The following is a 27,726-nucleotide window of genomic DNA, read 5'->3' as shown; positions in this document are numbered from 1 at the left end:
GCGACTTAACTGACCTGAGACTGCTTGATTCTAGAGCGTACAGTCTGAACCACCAGCAATGCTCTTTCACAGAAATGTACCATTTTCCTACTAACAGCGACCTGAACTCTTGTAGCTTAATACTTCATCTGTATTGCCACTGGGGACCTTGAAAATTACAGCTGAATTCTTTACAATGGAGATCATTTGTTTCTCTGGCACTCAGCATCAGGGGGAGTCTTGTTTTAGGCAGCTGAATTAGGACAAGCTTATTGGGGCTTCATTCTGAACTACAGAGCTCCATTCCGGTGAGCTCACCATTTTATGAGGCTGTTGTGGACTCAGTAAGGCAGGCAAACTTTCTTTCTCTGAAAGTACAGGTGAATTTAGCAAAGCACTAAAGTGATGCTGTAGAAATAACATATTTACATACTTTTTCTCTGCAACAACAGAGTATCCCACAGGTCTCTTATCAGTTAATTATAGTAATCAAAGATGTAGAGATAGACTGTTAGCATTAGATGACAATTTCCCCATGAAGCTTTTGCATAAAAACGAGCACCTTCAGTTCTTTCCTTCCAATCCATTCTCCCCATGCTGACAATTTTATCTTTCTAAAATATAGTCCAGATTCAGCAAGTTCAATAAATAAGAATCTCTGCAGCTTTCTCCTGCCAGCTGAGCAAGGGCCAGATCCTTATTTTGGCTTTTCAGACTCTCCAGGATGGGATTCAGCGCTATTGTTTTCCCCAGGCTCATCTCTGCTTCTTCCCTTAATATACATCGTGTGTTCAGTTGCTGAGTCATGTCTGACTCTTTGAGGCCCCATGGACTGTAGCCCTCCAGGCCCCTCTGTTCTTGGGATTTTCCAGTGTAGAATACTGGAGTGAGTTGCCAGTTCCTCCTCCAGGGGATCTTCCTGACCCAGGGATTATACCCGTGTCTCTTGTGTCTCCTCTTTACCACTAATGCCACCATACATTATGCTTTCAGAAATGAAAACTAATTGCTTTTCCCTACACAAACTCATATTTTTCTCACTCCATTTCTATATTCGCTTAGGTTCTTCAACCTACAATTCTTTGCACTCCCCAGTGTCTGCATTTAAAAATCTTCATTTATGGTGTGAAAACATGGCACAGTGCTAGGTTGACATTAGATTATTGTTACTGTTAGCTACTCTTTCCCCTGGTGCTGTTGAGTTGCTAAGTTGTGTCTGACTCTCTTGAACCCATAGATTGTAGCCCACCAGGCTCCTCTGTCCATGGAATTTTCCAAGCAGGAGTACTGGAGTGCACTGCCATTTCCATCTCCAGGGGATCTTCCTGACCCAAGGATCGAACTCGAGTCTGCTGCATTGCAGGCAGGTTCTTTACCACTGAGCCACCAGGGAAGCTGCTCTTTCCCTTACAGTATGACTTCTAATGACTTGTAGTGGAAGAGGGTCTCAGTAAAAGGGAGAGTAAAACTTTCTAAAGGGATGGGGACTTTAGGGGTCCTTGGTTTAGATTAGTGGTCATGTAGAGAACAGGGGCTGGGCCATTTGGGACAGCTAGAGCCTCAGGGTTGAATAACATATATTCATGTGGAGGTCACTGAATCCCCCAGACTGGCCAACTAGAGTGGGCATATGGTCAGATCCCAGGTGAAGCAGAGAGAAGGCAGAAGGTTATGGATGAGAATTAAGTGAGTATTATTATTATTTTTTTTAAACGGGGCCTTTGGGAAGGTTAGAAATGTTAGAGATTACTCAACACCAGTAGTTGAATTATTTTTTGTTTATTGGCTTGATCTGAAAAACCAGTGATTATAAAGGCTAAAATGCCAAGAGAAAATGAAACAGAACTGACTTATTTATGATGCTTGACTCAGAGATGTGTCAGCGAACTAGGCTATTGGAAAATACATTTGTAATTTTTAAAATGTACCCTGTGTACGAGACAGCAAAAGAGACACTGATGTATAGAACAGTCTTATGGAATCTGTGGGAGAGGGAGAGGGTGGGAAGATTTGGGAGAATGGCATTGAAACATGTAAAATATCATGTATGAAATGAGTTGCCAGTCCAGGTTCGCTGCACGATGCTGGATGCTTGGGGCTGGTGCACTGGGACGACCCAGGGGGATGGAATGGGGAGGGAGGAGGGAGGAGGGTTCAGGATGGGGAACACATGTATACCTGTGGCGGATTCATTTTGATATTTGGCAAAACTAATACAGTTATGTAAAGTTTAAAAATAAAATTAAAAAAAAAATGCTTTACCAAAAAAAAAAAAAAAAAAAAAAAAATGTGTCCTGAAGAGCTGATGTCTTAGTATTTATGGTTTTTAGGACACCTATAATGTTACCATAAATCTACAGCACAATTGAACTCAGTGTAATAATGTTGGAATATTAAAAAAAAAATCAGAGATGAAGAACTGGTTAGGAGTGTGGTAGGCCTCGCATCAGATTGCCTGCATGTTGTTCCCCTGTGAGGCAGCATGTGGCCTGAGTCAGAAGCTATAGGAGGCATTTTGATCACTCTCCCTAAACTTGCCTGCTAAATTTCCTACTATGAGAGACTTCTGGAAGAAACAGGGGCTTGGAGAAAGCAATAACTTATTTCTGTGCATGTTAAGTCACTTCAGTTGTGTCCAACTCTTTGCAACCCCTGGAATTTTCCAGGCAAGAATACTGGAGTGGGTTGCCATACCCTCTTCCAGGGGATCTTCTGGACCCATGGATTGAACTCACATCTCTTATGCCTCCCGCGTTGGCAGGTGGGTTCTTTACCACTAGCACTGCCTGGGAAGCTGAACTTCTTTCAGGGTGTACTGCTAGTTGAGTTTCACGGTACCAGTGTCACCAGGGCATATGCTCCCCCTCAGAGTACCTCTTGTTGACTGTTACATTATGAGTTGTGACAGAATTCAGGCTCCATCACAGGCAGAGTGGAAGGCCCATTCATAATGACCTCTAGTACAGACTGTAAACGTTTCCTTGCAAAGTCATGCATGTGGTGACAGAAACATCCTGCCAAGGTTGAAATTAGGCATCTATCATACAGCTTTAAACTTGGGCTTCATTATCAGTCCTCACTGCTATATAATATACTGTAAATTCATATCCTTTTTTTTTTTATAATTGCCAATGACTTGATTAAAATGTGCTGTTATGTTACAAGTCTTATTCTGTGTTAGGTAAACATCATTACAGTTTTTATAATCCTATTTTGGAATTTCATTTTCAAAACATATACAGAGAGCCTCAAAAAATGGGGATGACTCGGCAGGAACATTGCTTATGTTAGTGAAGGTTGTACTTTGCACAACTCCAGGGAGTGCTGTTCTCAACTTAGGTGCTATAAATGTATATTGTTACTGTGATTTTCAGGTAGGTGGCTTTGAAATGTCATGAGAAAAGCAGTGCTTTTGTCCCCCTTTTTCATATAAGGTTGTGGTTGCTTCTAAAAATGGGATTATGTCTTGAGCTTCCCTTAAGCTCTGAGGTCCTGGGTATATGGATGTTAATGTTATCATCAAAGAGAATTACTTATCTCTCACCTCAGTTTCCTAGTCGCTCTGGCTGGTTCATTGATGTAGACCAATATGCCATTCAATCAACATATTTTTCAGCTAATGATTAGAATAGTAATAATTGCTCATGATTATTCTGAGGGTTCTTGTTTAGTTAAGTCGTGTCGGACTCTGCAACGCATGGACTGTAGCTTGCCAAGCTTCTCTGTCAATGGGATTTCCCAAGCAAGAATACTGGAGTGTGTTGCCATTTCCTTCTCCAGGGGATCTTAGTGATCCAGGGGTTGAACCTGAATTTCCTGCATTGGCTGGCAGGTTCTTTACCACCGAGCCACCCGAGAAGTACTAACATATATTAGATATTATTCAAAGTATTGGGGTGCCGTGGTGAATAAAACAGACAAGATCTCTACTCTCATGGAAATTACATTCTACTAGAGGAGGTAGACAACAATCAAGAAAACAAATAAACTAACCCTGCATTTCAGGATGATAGAAAGTGTGACAAGCGACTGGAGGAAGTGCTCGATTTATCCAGGTCTTCAGAGAGGCCATGTCTGAGAAAGTGACCATAGAATCAAGATCTGAATGATAAGAAGGGACCAGCTTTGGCCAGAGATTTATTTTAGATAGCTTATTTAATTCAGAGAGAACAAGAAATGTCCCAGTGCAGGAATGAGCTTGATAGGTTCAAAGAACAGAGAGAAATTTGTGTTTGAATAGAATTGGAGATTAGGAGGGTGGTAGGAAAGACAGGTTGAGTCAGGTCTTATATAAATCATAGGGAAGCAAATGGATTTTATTTTTAATATAAGGGGGGAAGCAAAGGACAGTTTTAAGCAAAGAGGGATGTGATTTGATTTATATGTTTTTAAATATAGCTCTGGCTGCTTTGGCAGAAATGGGCTTTGAAGGACAAAATTTGAAGCGGGAATATCAAGAAGTTGTATTTGTGTTTTCAAACCCGTGAGCTCTTGAAGGGAAGCTATTTCATCTTTTTGTGCTCTAGGTTTCAAATGCAAGAGGCACTTAGAAAGTGCTGGTTGGAAGAAGGAATGAATGGAATGAACCACTGAACCATTTGTTCCTGAAAGTTCCTTGTATGGGAAGCATGTCCCCCAGGGGCGTGTAGGCAGGAGCACCTGACCAGACCCAGTTGTTTTGTTCTCAGCAGTGTAAGTGGAGTGACTATTCCCAATATAAAAAACATAGCGAAAGACTGAGAAAGAAGGAAGAGTGTTCTTTTTCAACCTTGAGATTTTTAAATGATAAACTTGCTGATGTTAAAGTTTTGCTTTCTATTTGGGTTCATGGTCTATTGACAGTACGAATATTTTACTTCTGCAATCCACTGAAAGCATTAGCATTTTCTTTCAACTCAATGTGATTTTTAAGTATGGAGTAGGTAGACTTGAAAGACTTTTTGAGTGATCATTGCCTCAGCTAACAGATGAAATTTTAGCTGAGTCTGAGTCTACCCACTGTGAACACCTACCACTCACAGACTTCAGTCATTTGGATAAACTTAAACTGAGAGTTGCATTGGGCAAATTCTGATCTCATCATTATCAGTTCTTAATGCTTCCTCTCGCTTTCATAATAATCCATTCATCCTTTATCAGCCTTTACACTATAAGAGTTTCCAAATCCAGATCAAACTCACCATGACTTTCAGATAAAAGGCACTACTTTTAAAGGCAGATTGAAAAAATCTTGAACAGGACAGGAAAGGAATGAGTAACCAGTAGACTATTGAGTCTAAATGAAATAGTTTTTAACTAAAGATAGAGCTTAGCTTTGACAGTGGAAGCAGCTGAATGAAAATGCTAGTTTTATTTCTGTGCTGTGTGCTCAGTTGTGAATGACTCTTTGTGACCCCATGGACTGTAGCCTGCCAAGCTTCTCTGTCAGATTTTGCCAGCAAGATTACTGGAGCAGGTTGTCATTTTCTCCTGCAGGGGATCTTCCCAACACAGGAATGGAACCTGAATCTTGGGCATCTCCTCATTAGCTGTTTATCATTGAGTCACCAGGGAAGCCCAGTTTTATTTCATCACTTTCACTTTCATGCATTGGAGAAGGATATGGCAACCCACTCCAGTGTTCTTGCCTGGAGAATCCCAGGGATGGGGGAGTCTGGTGGGCTGCCATCTATGGGGTCGCACAGAGTCAGACACAACTGAAGCAACTTAGCAGCAGCAGCAGCAGGAACAAAGCAATTTGGATCAAAATTTTCACCCAGCTTCAAGTATAAAATAAGGAAGAGTGAGAAAATTTTATGCTTATATCCTGGAATTAAAAAAAAAAAAAAGCTTTCTGTTTGAATCTTTGTTGTTCAGTAGCTAAATCGTGTCCGACTCGTTGTGCCTCCATCAGCTGCAGCACGCCAGGCTTCCCTGTCCTTCACTATCTCTCTGAGCATGCTCAAACTCATTTCCATTGTGTCCGTGATACCACCCAACCATCTCATCCTCTGTCACTCCTTTCTCCTCCTGCCCTCATCTTTCCCAGTTTCATGATCTTTTCCAATGAGGAGATTCTTGGCATCATCAGGTGGCCAGAGTATTGGAGCTTCAGCTTCAGCATCAGTTCTTCCAGTGAATTTTCAGGGTTGATTTCCTTTAGGATTAACTGGTTTGATCTTCTTGCTGTCCAAGGGACTCTGAAGAGTCTTCTACAACACCACAGTTTGAAAGCATCCATTCTTTGGCGCTCAGCATTCTTTATGGTCTAACTCTCACAATCCATACATGACTACTGGGAAAACCATAGCTCTGACTATACAGACCTTTTGTTGGCAAAGTAATGTCTCTGCTTTTTAATACACTTTCTAGGTTTGTCATAACTTTTCCTCCAAGGAGCAAGCATCTTTTAATTTCATGGCTGCAGTCACCATCTGCAGTGATTTTGGAGCCCAAGAAAATAAAGTCTGTCACTGTTTCCACTTTTTCCCTATTTATTTGTCATGAAGTAATGGGACCAGATGCCATGATCTGAGTTTTCTGAATGTTGAGTTTTAAGCCAGCTTTTTCACTCTCCTCTTTCACTTTCATCAAGAGGCTCTTTATTTCCTCTTCACTTTCTTCCATTAGAGTAGTATCATCTGCATATATCTGAGGTTGTTGATATTTGTTCTGGCAATCTTGATTCCAGTTTGTGATTTATCCAGCTCAACATTTCACATGATATACTCTGCTGCTGCTAAGTCACTTAAGTTGTGTCTGACTCTGTGCAACCCCATAGACGGCAGCCCACCAGGCTCTCCTGTCCTTGGGATTCTCCAGGCAAGAACACTGGAGTGGGTTGCCATTTCCTTCTCCAATGCATGAAAGTGAAAAGTCAAAGTGAAGTTGCTCAGTCGTGTCCGACTGTTAGCAACCCCATGGACTGCAGCCCAACAGGCTCCTCCGTCCATAAGTTAAATAAGCGGGATGACAATATACAGCCTTGATGTACTCCTTCCCCAATTTTGAACCAGTCTGTTGTTCCATGTAACTGTTGCTTCATGACCTGCATACAAGTTTCTCAGAAGACAGGTAGGGTGGTCTGGTATTCCTATCTCTTTATGAATTTTCCACAGTTTGTTGTGATCCACAGAGTCAAAGGATTTAGCATGGTCAACGAAGCAGAAGTAGATGTTTTTCTGGAATTCTCTTGCTTTTTCAATGATCCAATGAATGTTGGCAATTTGATCTCTGTTTCCTCTGACTTTTCTAAATCCAGCTTGAACATCTGGAAGTTCTAGCTTGAAGGATTTTGAGCATTACTTTGCTAGCATGAGAAATGAGTGCAATTGTGTGGTAGTTTGAACATTCTTTGGCATTGCCCTTCTTTGGGATTGTGATGAAAACTGACCTTTTCCATCCTGTGGCCACTTGCTGAGTTTTCCACATTTGCTGGCATCTTGAGTGCCGCACTTTCACAGCATCATCTTTTAGTATTTGAAGTAGCTCAGCTGGAGTTCCATCACCTCCACTAGCTTTGTTCGTAGGGATGCTTCCTAAGGCCCACTTGACTTCACACTCCAGGATTTCTGGCTCTAGATAAGTGACCACACCATTGTGATTATTTGGGTCTTTATGATCTTTTTTTGTACAGTTCTTCTGTGTATTCTTGCCACCACTTCTTAATCTCTTTTGCTTCTGTTAGGTCATTGCCATTTCTGTCCTTTATTGTGCCCATCTTTGCATGAAATGTTACTTTGGTATCTCAGATTTTCTTGAAGAGATCTCTAGTCTTTCTCATTGTATTGTTTTTCTCTGTTTCTTTTCTTTTCATTGTTTAGTTAAGAAGGCTTTCTTATCTCTCCTTGCCTTTCTCTGGAACTCTGCATTCATTGGGGTTGATCTTTCCCTTTCTCCTTTGCCTTTTGCTTGAGTTACCTTAGGTTATACCTAACAAATTTAGTGCTGTACAGTCCAGAAAGAAAAAGAAAGATGAAAATAATTCTCTAGTTACTAGTGTCATAAATTATAGATTTATTGAATGCATCTATTCTTTATTTTTTAATGATCATACTGACAAATGTTACCATTTTGTATGAGTGAGAAGTGATTCTTTGAAGACAAATAAGAAGTCCCTGTCTTGTCCTAATATTGATGAGTGTTGCACACTTGATGTCCTGTTAAAGTGTTTGGATGTCAAAGTGCTTTAAATCCCAAGATCTGCTGAAACACAGCAGGGGGAAGGAGAACAAATGGTGCTGACTTCATGTACTTACTTCTCTGCTTTTCTTTTGATCAACAGTCAGCAAATTATTGTCCTTGTTACAAGTCTGCCCCACTGATTGATTTTTATAGATAAAGTTGCATTGGAACACGACCATACTTGTTTGTTTATGATTTGTGTATAGCTATTTTCATGTTCCAGTGGCAGAACTGGGCAGTTGTGATGGAGCTGTGATCCACACAGTCCAGTTACTATCTGTCTTGTGTGGGAAAATTTTGTCAACCCCTGTTTTATATGCAGGTTTTACAACTTGCCGTATTTCATTCCAAAATCAAATAGGTATTTCTTGGTGTTTACCCAAAGGAGTTGAAAATGTATATCCATGCAGAAACCTGCTTGTGGATATTTATAGCAGCTTTATTCATAATTGCTGAAATTTGAAAGCAATCAGGATGCCCTTCAGTAGGTGAATGGATACTCTTAACTGTGGCACATCCAAATGATGAAATATTACCCAACACTAAAAAGAAATGAACTACAAGCCATAAAAAGACATGGAGGAAACTTAAATGCATATTAGTAAGTGAAAGCCAACCTTAGAAGGCTATATTCTGTATGCTTCCAACTATATAATGTTTTGGAAAAGCAAAACTAATGAGATAGTAAGAAAAAGAAAAACAAAATAAAAAAAAAACATCATTGGTTGCCAGAGGTCAGAAGGGAATGAATAGGTGGAGCACAGAGGTTTTTGGGTCAGTGAAAATACTTTGATACATAATGATGGATACACGTGTCATTTTATACATTTGTCCAAGCCCATAGAATGATGAATACCAACAGTGAGCTGTATTAAAGTATGGATTTGGGGTGATTATGTGTCAATGAAGATTCATCAGTTGTAAAACTGGTACCACTCTGGTGGGGTGTATTGATAATGGGGAAGTCTCTGATATGAGGAGGAAGGAGGATTGTGGGAGATTTCTGTACTTTCCCTTCAGTTTTGCTGTGAACCTAAAACGTCCCTAAAAATGTCTTAATTAAAAAATTGAAAAGCAAACTGTCTATCAGTCTTTTAGGCTGACAGCTTGTTTTCTGTGACTCCTAGGGAATGAGTAATTGTGTGTGTGTGTCTGTGGCTGAATAAGTTTTGTAGCAACCATAAAGTCTGCTGTTCTAGATTTTATACACCTGGCTCTAGGAGTTTATAGATGACCCCAGCATGCCCCAGGGGACATGACTCAGTGTATGTGCTTCAAAAGAGACATAGCAATAGTCTGGTAAAAATAATGACCTTGATAGAAGTAAACTCATTTTAACAAAGTGTTTCTTTCAGTGTCTGAATCCATATTATACATTGTTTTCTCATTATCACCATTACCTTGCAAGATGGAAGATTTAGGGTGTCACATAAGAAAACTAAGATTCTTGGAAGTCATTTGCTTAAAGCAAGAAATCTAGTGAGTCAGCCCAGATTCAAACCAGAATTTGAGGCTGAAGCCCATATATGTCCTTTCTCACACCTCATTGCTTTTCCCTTGATAAGCTGTATACATAAGCCAGACAAATTCAACAGATCTGTACTGATAACAATAAGTCATTTTTCCTTAACTTCACACTGTCATATGTTGCACATACAAGTCAAGTAAATACATTTTTCCCCAGCTACAAAGTAAGAGAGTATTAATTTCTTACCACAGACTGCTATTCATAGCTCACATCTAATTTTTAAAAAGTGTATCTTCAAAATGGTTATAGAGGTCAATGTTCACATTTCTTGAAAGATTTGCAACATTTTTTAAGGTAGAGAGAGACATCTTCCCTTCAGTGTTCCCATCAGCATTTAATTTTTCAGAAAGGTGCAAAGTCCTTCAAAATGCCACAGCTAAAGGTTGTTGGGGGCACGGGGAATTTGAGATCAATTATATGGGTAGCCTGCTACGATTTATCATTTGAAGATAGCATCTATGTGAATTTAAAGAGAGGCTAGTCAATATCACAGCACAGAGATAGGACAGAGCCAATGTAAGAGTATTAGAGATAAAAAAAGAGAGAAGTGAAATACTGCTGCCCAGATGGATGGGGGATGGGAAATAGATAAAAATACTAAGTGTGCAAGCTATTTTATTATAATTGTTCAAAGGCAAGAATTATTCTTTTTCTGGTACAATGATCTAGTGTTCATCCTAGACTAGTAGCAGAATCAGGTCTAATGGATTGCAAAAGTGAAATATATATTAAACATATCTTATAAAAATTGGTTTAATTATATTACTATATCTCACTTTTTATTCTCATCTTTAAGGTGGGTGAAAGGCATCCATAAAAATAACCAAAGTATGATAATCCCTTGAAATTCATCTATAATTCTGAATAGTATTAAATAAAATTATCACTGAGATTAGAATTAAAAATAATTATGGAGAGACTCTTCCCACCTTTGGACAAAGTCATCTCTCTTTAATGGCTTCTCATGGACAGAAGGTGTGGGTTATAAATAATGCATCAAACCCCTCATTAAAGATGTATATTGACATGGCTAACTATATAAATTGTGTCAGAAATGAAACAAAGTCCAAGAAAAAATTGACAAAGTGTTTATTCATAAGCTTATGGCAAGGGAATCCATCTGCCATTTCCTTTAGTTCTGCAGGGTTTGAAAGTATTACAGAGGTGAATCAGTTTTTATAGAATAAAAAGAGGGAAGGCTGAGATGGTCTGTGATTGGCAATTATTCTCTTCATGTATGAATTTTGGATGGTGGGGAGGCTTTCCAGTTGCTGTTCAGGAACTTTGGCAGTCCTTGGTTGACTGGGAGGGAGGAGACTGTCCAGGGGTGTTGCAAATGAGGAAGGGGTGTTAAGTTTTAGGGATGATAGGCACTCTAGCTGGCCATTTCCTCAAATAAAGGTGGACCTGTGAGATGCCATTTTGCTGTCAGATTGCTATATGGTTCCTGTTTAGGGAAGTGGGGTGCTGCTGAGGCAAGAAGCTTCTCAATGCTCATTTTCTTCTGCTCACAGATGGGGGTGGGGCAAAGGCTTCTCATGAACTGTGGTGAATTTGTACGTCAACTATCTTCTTCTCTTATTTGATTTCAACTTCCATTCTGCCACTTCCTGTAATTTGAAATGTACAATGATACAGAGGCTTCCCAGGTGGTGTGGTCTTAAAGATTCCACCTGCCAGGGCAGGAATCACAAGAGACATGGGTTCAACCCCTAGGGTTGGCAAGATCCCTTGGAGTAGGAAATGGCAACCCACTCCAGTATTCTTGCCTGGAAAATTTCCATGGACAGATGAACCCGGTGGGCTACAGTCCATGGGATCACAAAGAGTTGGACATAACTGAGCATGCACACATGCACAATAATACAGAAAAAGAAGAGTCCACAAAGAAGAGAAATGATCCAAGAATGAGTGTTAAATGGCCCAGAAACATTTGCTCTCAGCTAGGTCTATAAAGGTGAGTTCATCTTCCCAGGATTCTACAGCATCGTTAGTCATGGGTGATGGTGTGGGCATTTGCCATGAAATTATGGCTAATACCCTCTCTTAGGAGGGTAAGCAAAATATAGCTATGATGTGGATCATAAATAAAGGAAAAAGGCTTTGGAGTCTTTTCAGTGTTTCTCTCTCTGGGACTAACAGAGGTACTTTGGTTGATGGTGTGGTGGCATCACTTTTGTAATATGCCCACTCTCAACTAACTGTCCTGTAATCAGGTAGAGTCTCTCTATAAGCATCTTATTTTCAAAGAGCTGGAGCTTCGAAATAAAACAGAGATTTCAACCCTAGTTCTGCCATTTGCGAATTGTATGATGTGAAGAAGCTGAATTAACTTTTTGAAACCTTACTTCCCTCTTTTGTGAAGTGGAAAATTAACACCTTACAGAATTGTGTGGGTTAAAGCTAATGAATACACATTTCCTGGCACATAGTAGTTATTCAATAAGCTGTACTTGTTTTTTAAATGACATACATTTTACCTCAGTTAAGGTCAGGCAGTTGATTTGAGGCTGAATGTTCTCTCACTAACAAATAACCTCTTCTTTAAAGACCTCTTGGGGAGCTTGGAAATATATCATGTTACTCAGTAGATTTTATCCCGATATTTAAGAAGTTTTAGCGAAAGACCTCAGGACATTTTCTTAACATTATAAAATATACCTAGAGGAATTTCTAGCTAGTTAAAAACTGACCTTCACTTAACTCTTGTTTAAATAACCTAGTTATGTGAGAAAGGGGACTTGAACAAATGAAGTTATTTCTGAAGCTGATAGCAACTGCACAGGAGCATGGATAGGAATGGGTAATAATCTATGGAGGTACATGCTCAATTTTAGGGGACATATTTTTTTGTCAAGATATGATTGACAGATAACATTGTTTTATTTCAGGTGTACAACAGAATGATTTGATACTTATATCCAGTGTGAAATGATCATTGTAATGTCTAGTTACCATCCATCACCATGCAAAGTGACATGATTTTTTTTTCCTCTTACAAGAACTAGGGTGTATTTTTTTTTAAATCAACTTTGAAAACTGCAATACACTATTATTAACTATAGTAACCACGTTATAAATGTCATCCCTGTCACTCACTTATTTCATAACTGAGAGCTTGTGCCTCTTGACCCTCTTTACCCATTTTGCCCACCCACCCCAATCCTCCTCCACTTTGGCAATCATCAATCTGTTTTCCATGTCTATGAGTTTATTTGTTTTGTTTTTTAGATTCCATAGATAAGGGAAACAATATGGTATTTTTCTTTGGCTGACTTATTTTACCTAACATAGTACAATTAATCCTTGAATAAGATATATTTGAGCTGTGTGGACCCACTTATGCTGGATATTTTCCAATCATTAATACTAAAGAATCACACAGTCCATGGTTGATTGAATCCACAGATGCAGAGGAGCCATGGAAACAGAAGACCACCTGTAAGTTATACATGGATTAACCCCTGTGTGGTTCAAGGCCAACTGTGCTCTTAAGATCTTTTCTTATTATGAATGGCAAGATTTTATTATTTTTATAGTCAAGTAGCATGCGGAGAAGGCAATGGTGCCCCACATCAGTACTCTTACCTGGAAAATCACATGGATGGAGGAGCCTGGTTGGCTGCAGTCCATGGGATTGCTGGGAGTCGGACACGACTGAGCGACTTCACTTTCACTTTTCACTTTCCTGCATTGGAGAAGGAAATGGCAAGCCACTCCAGTGTTCTTGCCTGGAGAATCCCAGGGACGGGGGAGCCTGGTGGGCTGCCATCTATGGGGTCGCACGGAGTTGGACACGACTGAAGTGACTTAGCAGCAGCAGCATGCCATTGTATGTGTATATGTATGTATATGTGGTATATATACATACACCATACACATGTATGTATACATCATACACATATGTGATATATACATATATATGTATTAGAATGCTCTGTAAATAAATTCTTCAGTACCATTTTCCTAGATTCCATGTATGTGTGTTAGAATGTGATATACATATGTATACATACACATATGTATACAGGATATACACATATACGTATATACATGTGTATAAATCCCCTACATCTTTCTTCATCCATTCATCCACTGATGGACACTTGGGTTGTTTCCACACACTGACTCTTGTAGATAAATAGTGCTGTAATGAACACAGGGGTTTATACCTTTTTGAGTTAGTATTTTATTTTCTTTAGATGTATATCCAGAAGTGGATTGCTGGATCATATTTTGCATCTTTTTAAACATGTTAACTGGAGGATAATTACTTTACAATATTGTGGTGGTTTTTGCCATCATCAGCATGAACAAGTCATAGGCATACACTGTGGTTTTCATTTACATTTTCCTGATGATTAGTGGTCTTCAACATCTTTCATTGTGCCTGTTGGTCTTTTGTATGTCTTCTGTGAAAAGATGTCTATTCAGATCTTATGCTTCTTTTTTAATTGGATTTCTTTTTATTTGAGTTGTATGAGTTCTTTATATTTTATGGATATTAACCCCTTATAGGAATATGATTTGCATATATTTTCCTCCATTCAGTAGGTTGGTTTTTTCACTTTGTTGATGGTTTCCTTTGCTGTGCAGAAGCATGGTTTGACGTAGTTTTTGTTGTAATTAGTTCTGCCTTTTGGAGTCAGATACAAAAAAAGAAAAAAATGTGTAAAGATGGATGTGAAGGAGCTTTCTGCCTCTGTTTTCTTCTAGGAGTTTCATGGTTTCAGGTTTTACATTCAAGTCTTTAGTATGGTTTGAGTTGACTTTTGTGTCTGATATAAGACAGTAGTTTCATTATTTTGCTTGTGGCTGTTCAGTTTCCCAGCACCATTTATTGAAGAGGCTGCCATTTTCTGATTTCATAATCTTGCTTCCTTTTTCTATAATTAATTGATGGTACATGTGTGTTTTTATTTCTGGATTCTCTTTTTTGTTATGTTGATCTGTATGTCTGATTTTATGCCAAGAACATACTTTTTGTCCCACACTCTTGGTTACTATGGCTTTGTAATATAGTTTCAAATCAAGGAGCATCATGCCCCCAGCTCTGTTCTTTCTCCAGATGGCTTTGGATATGTGAACGTTTTTGTAGTTCCATACAAATTTTAGGATTATTTGTTCTATTTCTATGAAAAAATGACATTGGAATTTTGATAGGCATTGTATTGAATCTATTGATTGTTTTGGGTTACATGAATAGTTTAATAATATTAATTAATTAGTGTTAATGTAAATAAATTAACTGCTGCTGCTGCTGCTAAGTCGCTTCAGTCGTGTCTGACTCCGTGCAACCCCATAGACGGCAGCCCACCAGGTTCCCCCATCCCTGGGATTCTCCAGGCAAGAACACTGGACTGGGTTGCCATTTCCTTCTCCAATGCATGAAAGTGAAAAGTGAAAGTGAAGTCGCTCAGTCGTGTCCGACTCCCAGCAACCCCATGGAATGCAGCCTACCAGGCTCCTCCATCCATGGGATTTTCCAGGCAAGAGTACTGGAGTGGGGTGCCATTGCCTTCTCCGAAATAAATTAACTACTATAAATTAATTAAATTAATCCATGAGCATGGAATTTTTTTTTGTTTGTTTATTTCTTTTCAATTTCTTTTATCAATATCTTATAGTTTTCAGTGTTCCAGGTCTTTCACCTCCTTGTTTAAATTTAATCATAGGTATTCTTTTTTATGCAGTTGTAAATGGAGTTGATTTCTTAGTTTCTCTTTCTGATAGTTCTTTGTTAGTGTATGGAAACACAACTGATTTTTATGTATTATTTTGTACCTTGCTAACTTTATTGAACTCAGTTTAGTTTTTTTTTTTTAATTTATTTATTTTTAATTGAAGGATAATTGCTTTACGAATTTTGCTGTTTTCTGTCAAACCTCAACATGAATCAGCAATAGGTATACATATGTCCCCTTCCTTTTGAACTTCCCTCCCATCTCCCTCCCCATCCCATGCCTCTAGGTTGATACATAGCCCCTGTTTGAGTTTCCTGAGCCATACAGCAAATTCCCATTGGCTATCTATTTTACATACGGTAGTGTAAGTTTCCATGTTACTCTTTCCATACATCTCACCTCCCCTCCCCTCTGTCCATGTCCATAAGTCTGTTCTCTATGCCTGTTTCTCCACTGTTGCCCTGTAAATAAATTCTTCAGTACCATTTTTTTAGATTCCGTATAAGTGTGTTAGAATGCGATATTTATCTTTCTCTTTCTGAATTACTTCACTCTATAATAGGTTCTAGGTTCATCCACCTCATTAGAATGGACACAAATGCATTACTTTTTATGGATGAGTAATATTCCATTGTGTATATGTATCACACTTCTTTATCCATTCATCTGTCAATGGAAATCTAGGTTGCTTCCATGTTCTAGCTATTGTAAATAGTGCTGCAGTGAACAATGGAATACATGTGTCTGTTTCAACTTTGGTTTCCTCAGTGTATATGCCTAGGAGTGGGATTGCTGGGTCATATGGTGGTTTTATTCCTAGTCTTTTAAGAGATCTCCATACTGTCTTCCATAGTGACTGTATCAAGTTACAATCCCACCAGCATTCCCAGTGCAAGAGTGTTCCCTTTTTTCCACACCCTCTGCAGCATTTATTGTTTATAGACTGTTTGACAATGGCCATTCTGATTGGTGTGAGGTGATATCTCATTGTAATTTTGCATTTCTCTAATAATGAGCAATGTTGAGCATCTTTTCATGTGTTTGTTAGCCATCTGTATGTCTCCTTTGGAGAAATGTCTCTTTAGGTCTTTTCCCACTTTTGATTGGTTTGTTTGTTTTTCTGGTGTTGAGTTGTATGAGCTGCTTTTATATTTTGGAAATTAATCCTTTGTCAGTTGTTTCATTTGCTATTATTTTTTCTCATTCTGGGGGTTGTCATTTCACCTTGCTTATAGTTTCCTTTGCTGCTGTACAAAAGCTTTTAGTTTAATCAGGTCCTACTTGTTTACTTTTGTTTTTATTTCTGTTACTCTAGGAGGTGGTTTATAGAGGATCTTGCTTTGATTTATGTTATCAAGTGTTCTGCCTATGTTTTCCTCTAAGCGTTTTATAGTTTCTGGTCTTACATTTAGGTCTTTAATCCATTTTGATTTTATCCTTGTGTATGGTGTTAGGAAGTGTTCTAATTTTACTCTCTTACACGTAGCTGTTCAGTTTCCCCAGGACCATTTATTGAAGAGGCTGTCTTTGTCCCATTGTATATTCTTGCCTCCTTTGTGAAAAATAAGGTACCCATAGGTTCAGGTTTATTTCTGGGTTTTCTGTCTTGTTCCCTTGGTCTAAAATTCTGTTTTTGCACCAGTGCTATACTGTTTTGACGACTGTAGCTTTGTGGTATAATCTAAAGTCAGGAAGGTTGATCCCTTCAGCTCCATTCTTCTTTCTCAAGACTGCTTTGGGTATTCGGGGTCTTTAGTGTTTCCATATGAATTGTGAAATTTTGTTCTAGTTCTGTAAAAAATGCCATTGGTGACTTGATAGGGATCACACTGAATCTGTAGATTGTGCTTGGTTGTATAGTTATTTTCACAATATTGATTTTTCCTACCCAGGAACAAGGAATATTTCTCCCTCTGTTTATGTCATCTTTGATTTCTTTCATGAGTATCTTATAATTTTCTGTATATAGTTTGTCTCCTTAGGTAGGTTTATTCCTAGATATTTAATTCTTTTTGTTGCAATGTCAAATGGGACTGATTCCTTAATTTCGCTTTCTGATTTTTCATTGCTAGTATATAGAAATGCAAGTGATTTCTGTGTATTGATGTTGTATCCTACAGGTTTGCTAAATTCACTGATTAGCTCTAGTAATTTATTGATACTATCTTTAGGGTTTTCCATGTACAGTGTCATGTCATCTGCAAACAGTTATGGTGTATCACATTGATTGATTTGTGTATATTGAAGAATCCTTGCATCTCTGATCATGGTGTATGAGCTTTTTGATGTGTTGCTGACTTCTGTTTGCTAAAATTTTATTAGAATTTTTGCATTATGTTCATCAGTGATATTGGCCTGTACTTTTCTGTGTGTTGTCTTTGTCTGGTTTTGGTATCAGGGTGATGGTGGCTTCCTAGAAGGAGTTAGGAAGTATTTCTTCCTCTGCAATTTTTTAAAAGAGTTTTTGAAGGATAGGCATTAGCTCTTCTCTAAATGTTTGATGGAATTCTCCTGTGAAACCATCTGGTCCTGAGCTTTTGATTTTTGGGAGCTTTTTAAATCACAGCTTCAATTTCAGGGCTTGTAATTGGTTGTTCTTTATTTCTATTTCTTCTTGGTTCCATCTTGTAAGATTGAACTTTTCTAAAAATCTGCCCATTTCTTCCAGGTTATCCATTTTATTGCCATATTAGTTCAGTTCAGTTCAGTCACGCAGGCGTGTCCGACTCATTATAACCCCATGAATTGCAGCACGCAAGGCCTCCCTGTCTATCACCAACACCCTGAGTTCACTCAGACTCACGTCCATCGAGTCAGCGATGCCATCCAGCCATCTCATGCTCTGTCGTCCCCTTTTCCTCCTGCCCCCAATCCCTCCCAGCATCAGAGTCTTTTCCAATGAGTCAACTCTTCGTATGAGGTGGCCAAAGTACTGGAGTTTCAGCTTTAGCATCATTCCTTCCAAAGAAATCCCAAGGCTGATCTCCTTCAGAATAGACTGGTTGGGTCTCCTTGCAGTCCAAGGGACTCTCAAGAGTCTTCTCCAACACCACAGTTCAAAAGCATCAATTCTTCGGCGCTCAGCCTTCTTCACAGTCCAACTCTCACATCCATACATGGCCACAGGAAAAAGCCTTGACTAGATGGACATTTGTTGGCAAAGTAATGTCTCTGCTTTTGAATATGCTATCTAGGTTGGACATAACTATCCTTCCAAGGAGTAAGCATCTATTAATTTCGTGGCTGCAATCATATCAGATCAGATCAGATCAGTCACTCAGTCATGTCCGACTCTTTGCGACCCCATGAAGCACAGCACTCCAGACCTCCCTGTCCATCACCAACTCCCTGAGTTCACTCAGACTCATGTCCATCGAGTTAGTGATGCCATCCAGCCATCTCATCCTCTCTCGTCCCCTTCACCTCTTGCCCCCAATCCCTCCCAACATCAGAGTCTTTTCCAGTGAGTCAACTCTTTCATTGAGGTGGCCAAAGTACTGGATGTTCAGTGTTAGCATCATTCGTTCCAAAGAAATTCCAGGGCTGATCTCCTACAAAATGGACTGGTTGGATCTCCTTGCAGTCCAAGGGACTCTCAAGAGTCTTCTCCAACACCACAGTTCAAAAGCATCAATTCTTTGGCGCTCAACCTTCTTCACAGTCCAACTCTCACATCCATACATGACCACAGGAAAAACCATAGCCTTGACTAGACGAACCTTTGTTGGCAAAGTAATGTCTCTGCTTTTGAATATGCTATCTAGGTTGGACATAACTATCCTTCCAAGGAGTAAGCGTCTTTTAATTTTGTGGCTGCAGTCATATCAGATCAGATCAGATCAGTCGCTCAGTCGTGTTCTACTCTTTGCGACCCCATGAAGCACAGCACTCCAGACCTCCCTGTCCATCACCAACTCCCTGAGTTCACTCAGACTCATGTCCATCGAGTTAGTGATGCCATCCAGCCATCTCATCCTCTCTCGTCCCCTTCACCTCTTGCCCCCAATCCCTCCCAACATCAGAGACTTTTCCAGTGAGTCAACTCTTTCATTGAGGTGGCCAAAGTACTGGAGTTTCAGCTTGAGCATCATTCCTTCCAAAGAAGACCCAGGGCTGATCTCCTTCAGAATGGACTGGTTGGATCTCCTTGCAGTCCAAGGGACTCTCAAGAGTCTTCTCCAACACCACAGTTCAAAAGCATCAATTCTTTGGCGCTCAACCTTCTTCACAGTCCAACTCTTACATCCATACATGACCACAGGAAAAACCATAGCCTTGACTAGACGAACCTTTGTTGGCAAAGTAATGTCTCTGCTTTTGAATATGCTATCTAGGTTGGACATAACTTTTTTCCAAGGAGTAAGCATCTTTTAATTTCATGGCTGCAGTCACCATCTGCAGTGATTTTAGAGCCCCCCAAAATAAAGTCTAACACTGTTTTCAGTGTTTCCCCATCTATTTGCCATGAAGTGATGGGACCAGATGCCATGATCTTCGTTTTCTGAATGTTGAGCTTTAAGCCAACTTTTTCACTCTCCACTTGCACTTTCATCAAGAGGCTTTTGAGTTCCTCTTTACTTTCTGCCATAAGGGTGGTGTCATCTGCATATCTGAGGTTATTGATATTTCTCCCAGCAATCTTGTTTCCAGCTTGTGTTTCTTCCAGTCCAGCGTTTCTCATGATGTACTCTGCATATAAGTTAAATAAACAGGGTGACAGTATAGAGCCTTGACGTACTCCTTTTCCTATTTGGAACCAGTCTGTTGTTCCATGTCCAGTTCTAACTGTTGCTTCCTGACCTGCCTATAGGTTTCCCAAGAGGCAGGTCAGGTGGTCTGGTATTCCCATCTCTTTTAGAATTTTCCACAGTTTATTGTGATCCACACAGTCAAAGGCTTTGGCATAGTCAATAAAGCAGAGATAGATGTTTTTCTGGAACTCTCTTGCTTTTTCCATGATCCAGCAGATGTTGGCTATTTGATCTCTGGTTCCTCTGCCTTTTCTAAAACCAGCTTGAACATCAGGAAGTGCACGGTTCACATATTGCTGAAGCCTGGCTTGGAGAATTTTGAGCATTACTTTACTAGCGTGTGAGATGAGTGCAATTGTGCGGTAGTTTGAGCATTCTTTGGCATTGCCTTTCTTTAGAATTGGAATGAAAACTGACCTTTTCCAGTCCTGTGGCCACTGCTGAGTCTTCCTAATTTGCTGGCATATTGAGTGCAGCACTTTCACAGCATCATCTTTCAGGATTTGGAATAACTCAACTGGAATTCCATCACCTCCACTAGCTTTGTTCGTAGTGATGCTTTCTAAGGCCCACTTGACTTCATATTCCAGGATGTCTGGCTTTAGGTCAGTGATCACACCATCGTGATTATCTGGGTCATGAAGATCTTTTTTGTACAGTTCTGTGTATTCTTGCCACCTCTTCTTAATATCTTCTGCTTCTGTTAGGTCCATACCATTTCTGTCCTTTATCGAGCCCGTCTTTGCATGAAATGTTCCTTTGGTATCTCTGATTTTCTTGAAGAGATCTCTAGTCTTTCCCATTCTGTTGTTTTCCTCTATTTCTTTGCATTGATCGCTGAAGAAGGCTTTCTTATCTCTTCTTGCTATTCTTTGGAACTCTGCATTCAGATGCTTATGTCTTTCCTTTTCTCCTTTGCTTTTCGCCTCTCTTCTTTTCACAGCTATTTGCAAGGCCTCCCCAGACAGCCATTTTGCTTTTTTGCATTTCTTTTCCATGGGGATGGTCTTGATCCCTGTCTCCTGTACAATGTCACGAACCTCATTCCATAGTTCATCAGGCACTCTATCTATCAGATCTAGGCCCTTAAATCTATTTCTCACGTCCACTGTATAATCATAAGGGATTTGCTTTAGGTCATACCTGAATGGTCTAGTGGTTTTCCCTACTTTCTTCAATTTAAGTCTGAATTTGGCAATAAGGAGTTCATGGTCTGAGCCACAGTCAGCTCTGGTCTTGTTTTTGCTGACTGTATAGTGCTTCTCCATCTTTGGCTGCAAAGAATATAATCAATCTGATTTCGGTGTTGACCATCTGGTGATGTCCATGTATGGAGTCTTCTCTTGTGTTGCTGGAAGAGAGTGTTTGTTATGACCAGTGTATTTTCTTGGCAAAACTCTATTAGTCTTTGCCCTGCTTCATTCCGTATTCCAAGGCCAAATTTGCCTGTCTATCCAGGTGTTTCTTGCCTTCCTACTTTTGCATTCCAGTCCCCTATAATGAAAAGGACATCTTTATTGGGTGTTAGTTCTAAAAGGTCTTGTAGGTCTTCATAGAACCGTTCAACTTCAGCTTCTTCAGCATTAGTGGTTGGGGCATAGACTTGGATTACTGTGATGTTGAATGGTTTGCCTTGGAAACGAACAGAGATCATTCTGTCATTTTTGAGATTGCATCCAAGTACTGCATTTCGGACTCTTTTGTTGACCATGATGGCTACTCCATTTCTTCTGAGGGATTCCTGCCCACAGTAGTAGATATAATAGTCATTTGAGTTAAATTCACCCATTCCAGTCCATTTTAGTTCGCTGATTCCTAGAATGTTGACATTCACTCTTGCCATCTCTTGTTTGACCACTTCCAATTTGCCTTGATTCATGGACCTGACATTCCAGGTTCCTATGCAATATTGCTCTTTATAGCATTGGACCTTGCTTCTATCACCAGTCACATCCACAGCTGGGTATTCTTTTGCTTTGGCTCCATCCCTTCATTCTTTCTGGAGTTATTTCTCCACTGATCTCCAGTAGCATATTGGGCACCTACTGACCTGGGGAGTTTCTCTTTCAGTATCCTATCATTTTGCCTTTTTATACTGTTCATGGGGTTCTCAAGGCAAGAATATTGAAGTGGTTTGCCATTCCCTTCTCCAGTGGACCACTTTCTGTCAGATCTCTCCACCATGACCTGCCCATCTTGGGTTGCCCCACGGGCATGGCTTGGTTTCATTGAGTTAGAGAAGGCTGTGGTCCTAGTGTGATTAGATTGACTAGTTTTCTGTGAGTATGATTTCAGTGTGTTTGCCCTCTGATGCCCTCTTGCAACACCTACCATCTTACTTGGGTTTCTCTTGTTCATAGTAACCTCTTATAATTTTTTGTATTTCTGCATTGTCTGTTGTAACCTCTCCTTTTTCATTTCTAATTTTGTGGATTTGATTCTTCTCTCCTTTATTCTTGGCAAGTCTAGCTAAAGGTTTGCCAATTTTGTTTATCTTTCAAAGAATCAGCTTTTAGTTTTGTTAATCGTTACTATTGTTTCTTTCATTTCTTTTTCATTTGTTTCTGCTTGGGTCTTTATGATTTCTTTCCTTCTACTAATTTTGGGCTTTTTTTGCTCTTCTTTTTCCAGTTGTTTTAGGTGTAACATGAGGTTGCCTATTCAATGTTTTTCTTGTTTCTTGAGGTAGAATTGTATTGCTATAATCTTCCCTCTTAGAACTGCTTTTGCTGCATCCCATAAGTTTTGAGTTGTTGTGTTTTCATTGTCATTTGTTTCTAGAAATTTTTTGATTTCCCTTTTGATTTCTTCAGTGACCTGTTGGTTATTTAGAAATGTGTTGTTTAATCTCCATGTGTTTGTGTTTTTTACAGTTTTTTCCCTTGTAATTGATATCTTGTCTTATACTGTTGTGATCAGAGAAGATGCTTGATACGATTTCAATTTTTTAAAATTTACTGAAGTTCATTCTTCTGCTTTAGATATTCAGCTATTGATTACTTCTAGAGTATTTTTAATTTCAGTAATTGTGTTGTTTGTCTCTGTATGTTTATTCTTTAATTCTAGGTCTTTGTTAATTGATTCTTGCATTTTCTCCATTTTGTTTTCAAAGTTTTTGATTATCTTTACTATCATTTTTCTGAATTCTTTTTCAGGTAGTTTGCTTATTTCATCTTCATTTATTTTGACTTCTTGTGTTTTTAGTTTATTCCTTCATGTGTGTAGTATTTCTCTGCCTTTTCATTATTTTTTTTTTTAACTTATTGTGTTTGAGGTCTCCTTTTCCCAGTCTTCAAGGAAAGTTGAATTCTTTCCTTGAAAAAGTTGAATTCTTTTTTACTTTTGTTTTCTGCCCTCCTTAGGTTGGCCCAGTTATTTGTGTAAGCTTCGTGTAGAGTGAGGTTTGTGCTGAGTCTTTGTTTGTTTTTCCTCTGATGGGCAAGGCTGAGTGAGTTGGCAAACCTGTCTGCTGATGATTAGATTTTTGTTTTTGTTTTGTTTGTTGTTTAGATGAGGTGTCCTGCACAGGGTGGTACTGGTGGTTGGATGATGCCAACCAACAGTTGCATCACGTGGTTTGCATTCACGTGGTTTCCTTTGTGTGAGTTCTCACTATTTGGTGCTCCCTAGGGTTAGTTCCGGAGAAGGCGATGGCACCCCACTCCAGTACTCTTGCCTGGAGAATCACATGGATGGAGGAGCCAGGTAGGCTGCAGTCCATGGGGTCTCTGAGTGTCGGACACGACTGAGCGGTTTCACTTTCACTTTTCATTTTCATGCATTGGAGAAGGAAATGGCAACCCACTCCAGTGTTCTTGCTTGGAGAATCCCAGGAACGGGGAGCCTTGTGGGTTGCCGTCTATGGGGTCACATAGAGTCGGACACAACTGAAGCGACTTAGCAGTAGCAGCAGCAGCAGGGTTAGTTCTCTGGTAGTTTAGGATCTTGGAGTCAGTGCTCCCACTCCAAAGGTTCAGGGCTTGATCTCTGGTCAGGAATGAAGATCCCACAAGTGGTTTGTTATGGCATTAAGTCAGATTAAAACAAACAACCAAAAAAGAGAAACCAAAGATGAACCCCAGACAAATGGCAGTTACAAAATCAGGCAAATGATAATTAAAATAATGGAATATACACATATACATATACATCCACGAGAAAAGTCAAAACAGTCCAACAAAAATAAAGTACAGTCAATTTACCCAGCAAACAAAGGAAATAAAAAAATTACATTTACCAATTAAGAACAAAACTAATGAAGCACAAACTGGAAAACAAAATAAAGCAAGGTGCCAAGTGGGGAATAAAGCAATGAAAACAAAACTAAGAAATATGTTGAGAGGAAAGGAAAGAAAGAAAAGAAAGAAAGAATAGATATGCAAAGTTAAATAGAGGTAGATGAAGAAGATTTATATATGTTTAAGATTAACTGCAAGGGAGAAAAGAACAGTAGAAAAATCAAAGGAATAAATGTAGAAAAATATAATAGGTTTAAAAAATTAAAATTATAAAAGTGAGAAAGGAAAAAAATGGAAGAATCAGTTTAGTTTTAAAAGTCTTTTGGTGGAGTCTTCAGTTTTCTTTTTACATAAGATCATGTTGTTCACAACAGTGGCAGTTTTACTTCTTGATTCCCAATTTGGATGCTTTTTATTTCCTTGCCTTTCCTAATTGCTCTGACTAGGACCTCCCATACTATGTTGAATAAAAGTGGTATGGTGGGCATCCTTCCCCCCACCACCCCCCGACTCTAGAGGTAAAGTTTTAACTTTTCACCATGGAGCATATTAGCTCTGGACTTGTCACGTATAGACTTTGCTGTGTTTAGGTACATATTTTCTCAACAAAGTGGAGAGTTTTTATCATAAATGGATGTCGAATTTTATGAAATGCTTTTTCTGCTCTGTTGAGATGATCATAAAATTTTTATCCTTCATTTTGTTAATGTGATGTATCATGCTGATTGATTTGTAGATGCTGATCTTTTCTTGCCTCCCTGGGAAAAATATCAATGGATTAGATGTATGACTCTTTTAAAGTCTTGCTGAATTTAGTTTACTATCATTTTGTTGAGGATTTTCACATCCACGTTCTTCAGGGCTAGTCTTTAATTTTCTATTTTGGTAGTGTCTGTCTGGTTTTGGTATCAGGGTGATGGTTGCTTCATAGAATGCCTTTTGAAGTGTTCCCTACTATATAATATTTTGGAAGAGTTTGAGAAAGGTTGGTATAAGTTCTTTGTATGTTTTGTAGTATTCCTCAGTGAAGCAATCTGGTCCTGGACTTTTTTTTGCAAGGAGGGTTTTTTTTTTTTTTTTTTTTTTTTTCAATGTATTCTGTTTCACTTCTAGTCAGCAGTCTGTTCAAATTATCTGTTTCTTCTTGATTGAGTTTTAGTGGGCTGTATGTTTCTAGAAATTTGTCCATTTTTTCTAGGTTGTCCAATTTTTTGGCATGTAATTGTTAATAGTGTTCTCTTTTGGCCTCTGCTAATATCAGACTTGTCCCAGCCATGGGAGAGCCAGTAATACACTTAAATGTCCCACAGAAGCTTCACTTACAAAGCCACCAGCCACATGAAAGTGAAAGTCACTCAGTCGTATCTGACTCTTTGTGACCCCATGGACTCTACTGTCCATGGAATTCTCCAGGCCAGAATACCGAAGTGGGTAGCCTTTCCCTTCTCCAGGGGATCTTCCCAACCCATCGATCAAACCCAGGTCTTCCACATTGTAGGTGGATTCTTTATCACCTGAGCTACAAGGGAAGCCATGAAATGTAAATTTGCCAAAGTCACCCAGCTGTGGAACTTGGCTCAGATTTCAGTACCACCTTTGCTTGTGAGTAATCCAGTGGTGCCTATGGCTCCCAGAGTTCAGGCAGTTAGCCTCACCCCTCCTTTTACCAGCACATTACGATAGGGCTTCCACAGTGGACCCTGCCTCTGTTCTGCACATACCCCTGGAAGTTGCAGCCAGACTACACTGGTTCTTTGGGCTGTCTCTGTGCAGACAACCCCAGTCCTCTCTCTGAGTCTGTTGGCTGAAACCCAGCTTTCAGCACCAAGCCCCCATGTGTGCCAGCATACGCTTGTCTTAGACTGGGGAGTGCAGGGGACTGGCCAGGAGTGTTTGTGCTGTTTTCTCTCTGTCCTCTCTGCTGGAAACCAGCTGCTACTTTCTCCTCTGAGCCTCTATCTGTTTCAACTGATCTCCCAGCTGGTGAATGGGATTCCCAGGTTGAGGGAACCTTTCCTCTTTAACAGCTCCCTCCCAGGGGCATAGGTCCTGTCCTAATTCCTTTTTAAATTTCTTTTCTCCTACCTAGTTGTATGGCTATCTTTCTTGCAGCTTTTGTCTTATGAAATCTTCTGCCAGTACTTTGATTTTCCAGGAGAATTTTTCCACACGTAGATGTATTGTTTTGATGGCAGTAGTGGGAGGAGGTGAGCTCCATGTGCTTTTAGTCCACCATCTCCATCTCTGCCCAGGGTTGATGACTTTTATTGTAATGGTTAGATTCTTTCTCATTATCTTTGGTTTATGTGCTATAAGTTTTTTCTTTGTGGTTATCATGAGACTCACAAATGAGAGCCTGTATATATTGTAGTACAGTCTATTTTATGTTGATAGCAAGGTAAGTTTGAATGCATTCTAAACACTGCATTTTTACTGCCCCTTGAACATTTTGTTTTTTATGCCTATTTTACATCTTTTTATTTTGTGTATCCCTTAATTATTATACTTATAGATTATTTTTTACTACTTTTCCCTTTTAACCTTCATACTAGAATTTAAAGATATTAGTCTACAATGCTTACTATATATTTTTCTCTACCTGTGAGATTTTGGGGCTTCCCTTCTTGCTCAGATGGTAAAGAATCTGCCTACAATGTGGGAGACCTGTTTTCAATCCCTGGGTTGGGAAGATCCCCTGGAGGAGGGCATGGCAACCCACTCCAATATTCTTGTCTGGAGAATGACCATGGACAGAGGAGCCTGGTGGGCTATAGTCCATAGTGCCGCAGTGAGATTTTTACTTTTGTGTGTTTTCTTGTTTCTAATTAGTGTTCTTTTCACCTTAAGAATGACTCTTTAACATTTCTTAAGGTTGGCTTAGTGGTGATGAACTCCTTTAACTTTTGCTTATCTGGAAAACACTATCTCCCTTTAATTGTGATTTATAACTTTCTAGGTAGTTAGAAGTTTTTTTTTTTTTTTTTCCTTTCAGACCCTGAATATATCATGTACTTGTCTTCTGGCCTGCAAAGTTTTGGCTGAAAAACCTTCTCATAGCCTTAAGGATATTCTCTTGTAAATAACAAGTTTTTTCTTACTGCTTTTAAGATTCTTTATCTTTAAGCTTGACATTTTAAGTGATGGTGTCACCTAAAAAAATACACACAACCTGGAAGTTTAGAGTTAAGTTTTATTCTGTAGGAATGTTAGGACTGAGCGTAAGCCTGGGAGACAATATCTCAGGTGACCCCAAGTGAGCTGACTCTGAGGAGGCAGGGGAGGAGCCAAGCTATATACAAGTTTGCAGCAAGGGGCAGGTAATCTGAATATTAAAAGTGATAGTTGCTCAGTCATGCCTGACTCTTTGCAACCCCATGGACTGT

The 27,726-nt window shown here is 39.4% G+C and overlaps 1 protein-coding gene across 7 annotated transcripts in view; it reads left to right on the top strand.

Annotated features, from left to right (window-relative positions):
* The window catches only part of NELL1 (neural EGFL like 1), a 1,046,196-nt gene that overhangs the window by 478,010 nt on the left and 540,460 nt on the right, over positions 1–27,726 (top strand). For 5 of the 7 annotated variants that reach the window (XM_044943466.2, XM_044943467.2, XM_044943464.2 and 2 more), the window contains one exon: positions 13,079–13,111. The exons of the other annotated variants lie outside the window; for them this stretch is intronic. In XM_044943466.2, coding sequence (XP_044799401.2) covers positions 13,079–13,111 — 33 coding nt within the window. The remainder of the gene's footprint in view (positions 1–13,078; positions 13,112–27,726) is intronic. 7 annotated transcript variants of the gene reach the window in all.

This window comes from Bubalus bubalis, chromosome 5 (assembly GCF_019923935.1).
Source record: "Bubalus bubalis isolate 160015118507 breed Murrah chromosome 5, NDDB_SH_1, whole genome shotgun sequence".
Classification (NCBI taxonomy): Eukaryota; Metazoa; Chordata; class Mammalia; order Artiodactyla; family Bovidae; genus Bubalus; species Bubalus bubalis.
Note: the sequence above shows the minus strand (reverse complement) of the source record. Positions and strands in the feature narration are given on the sequence as shown.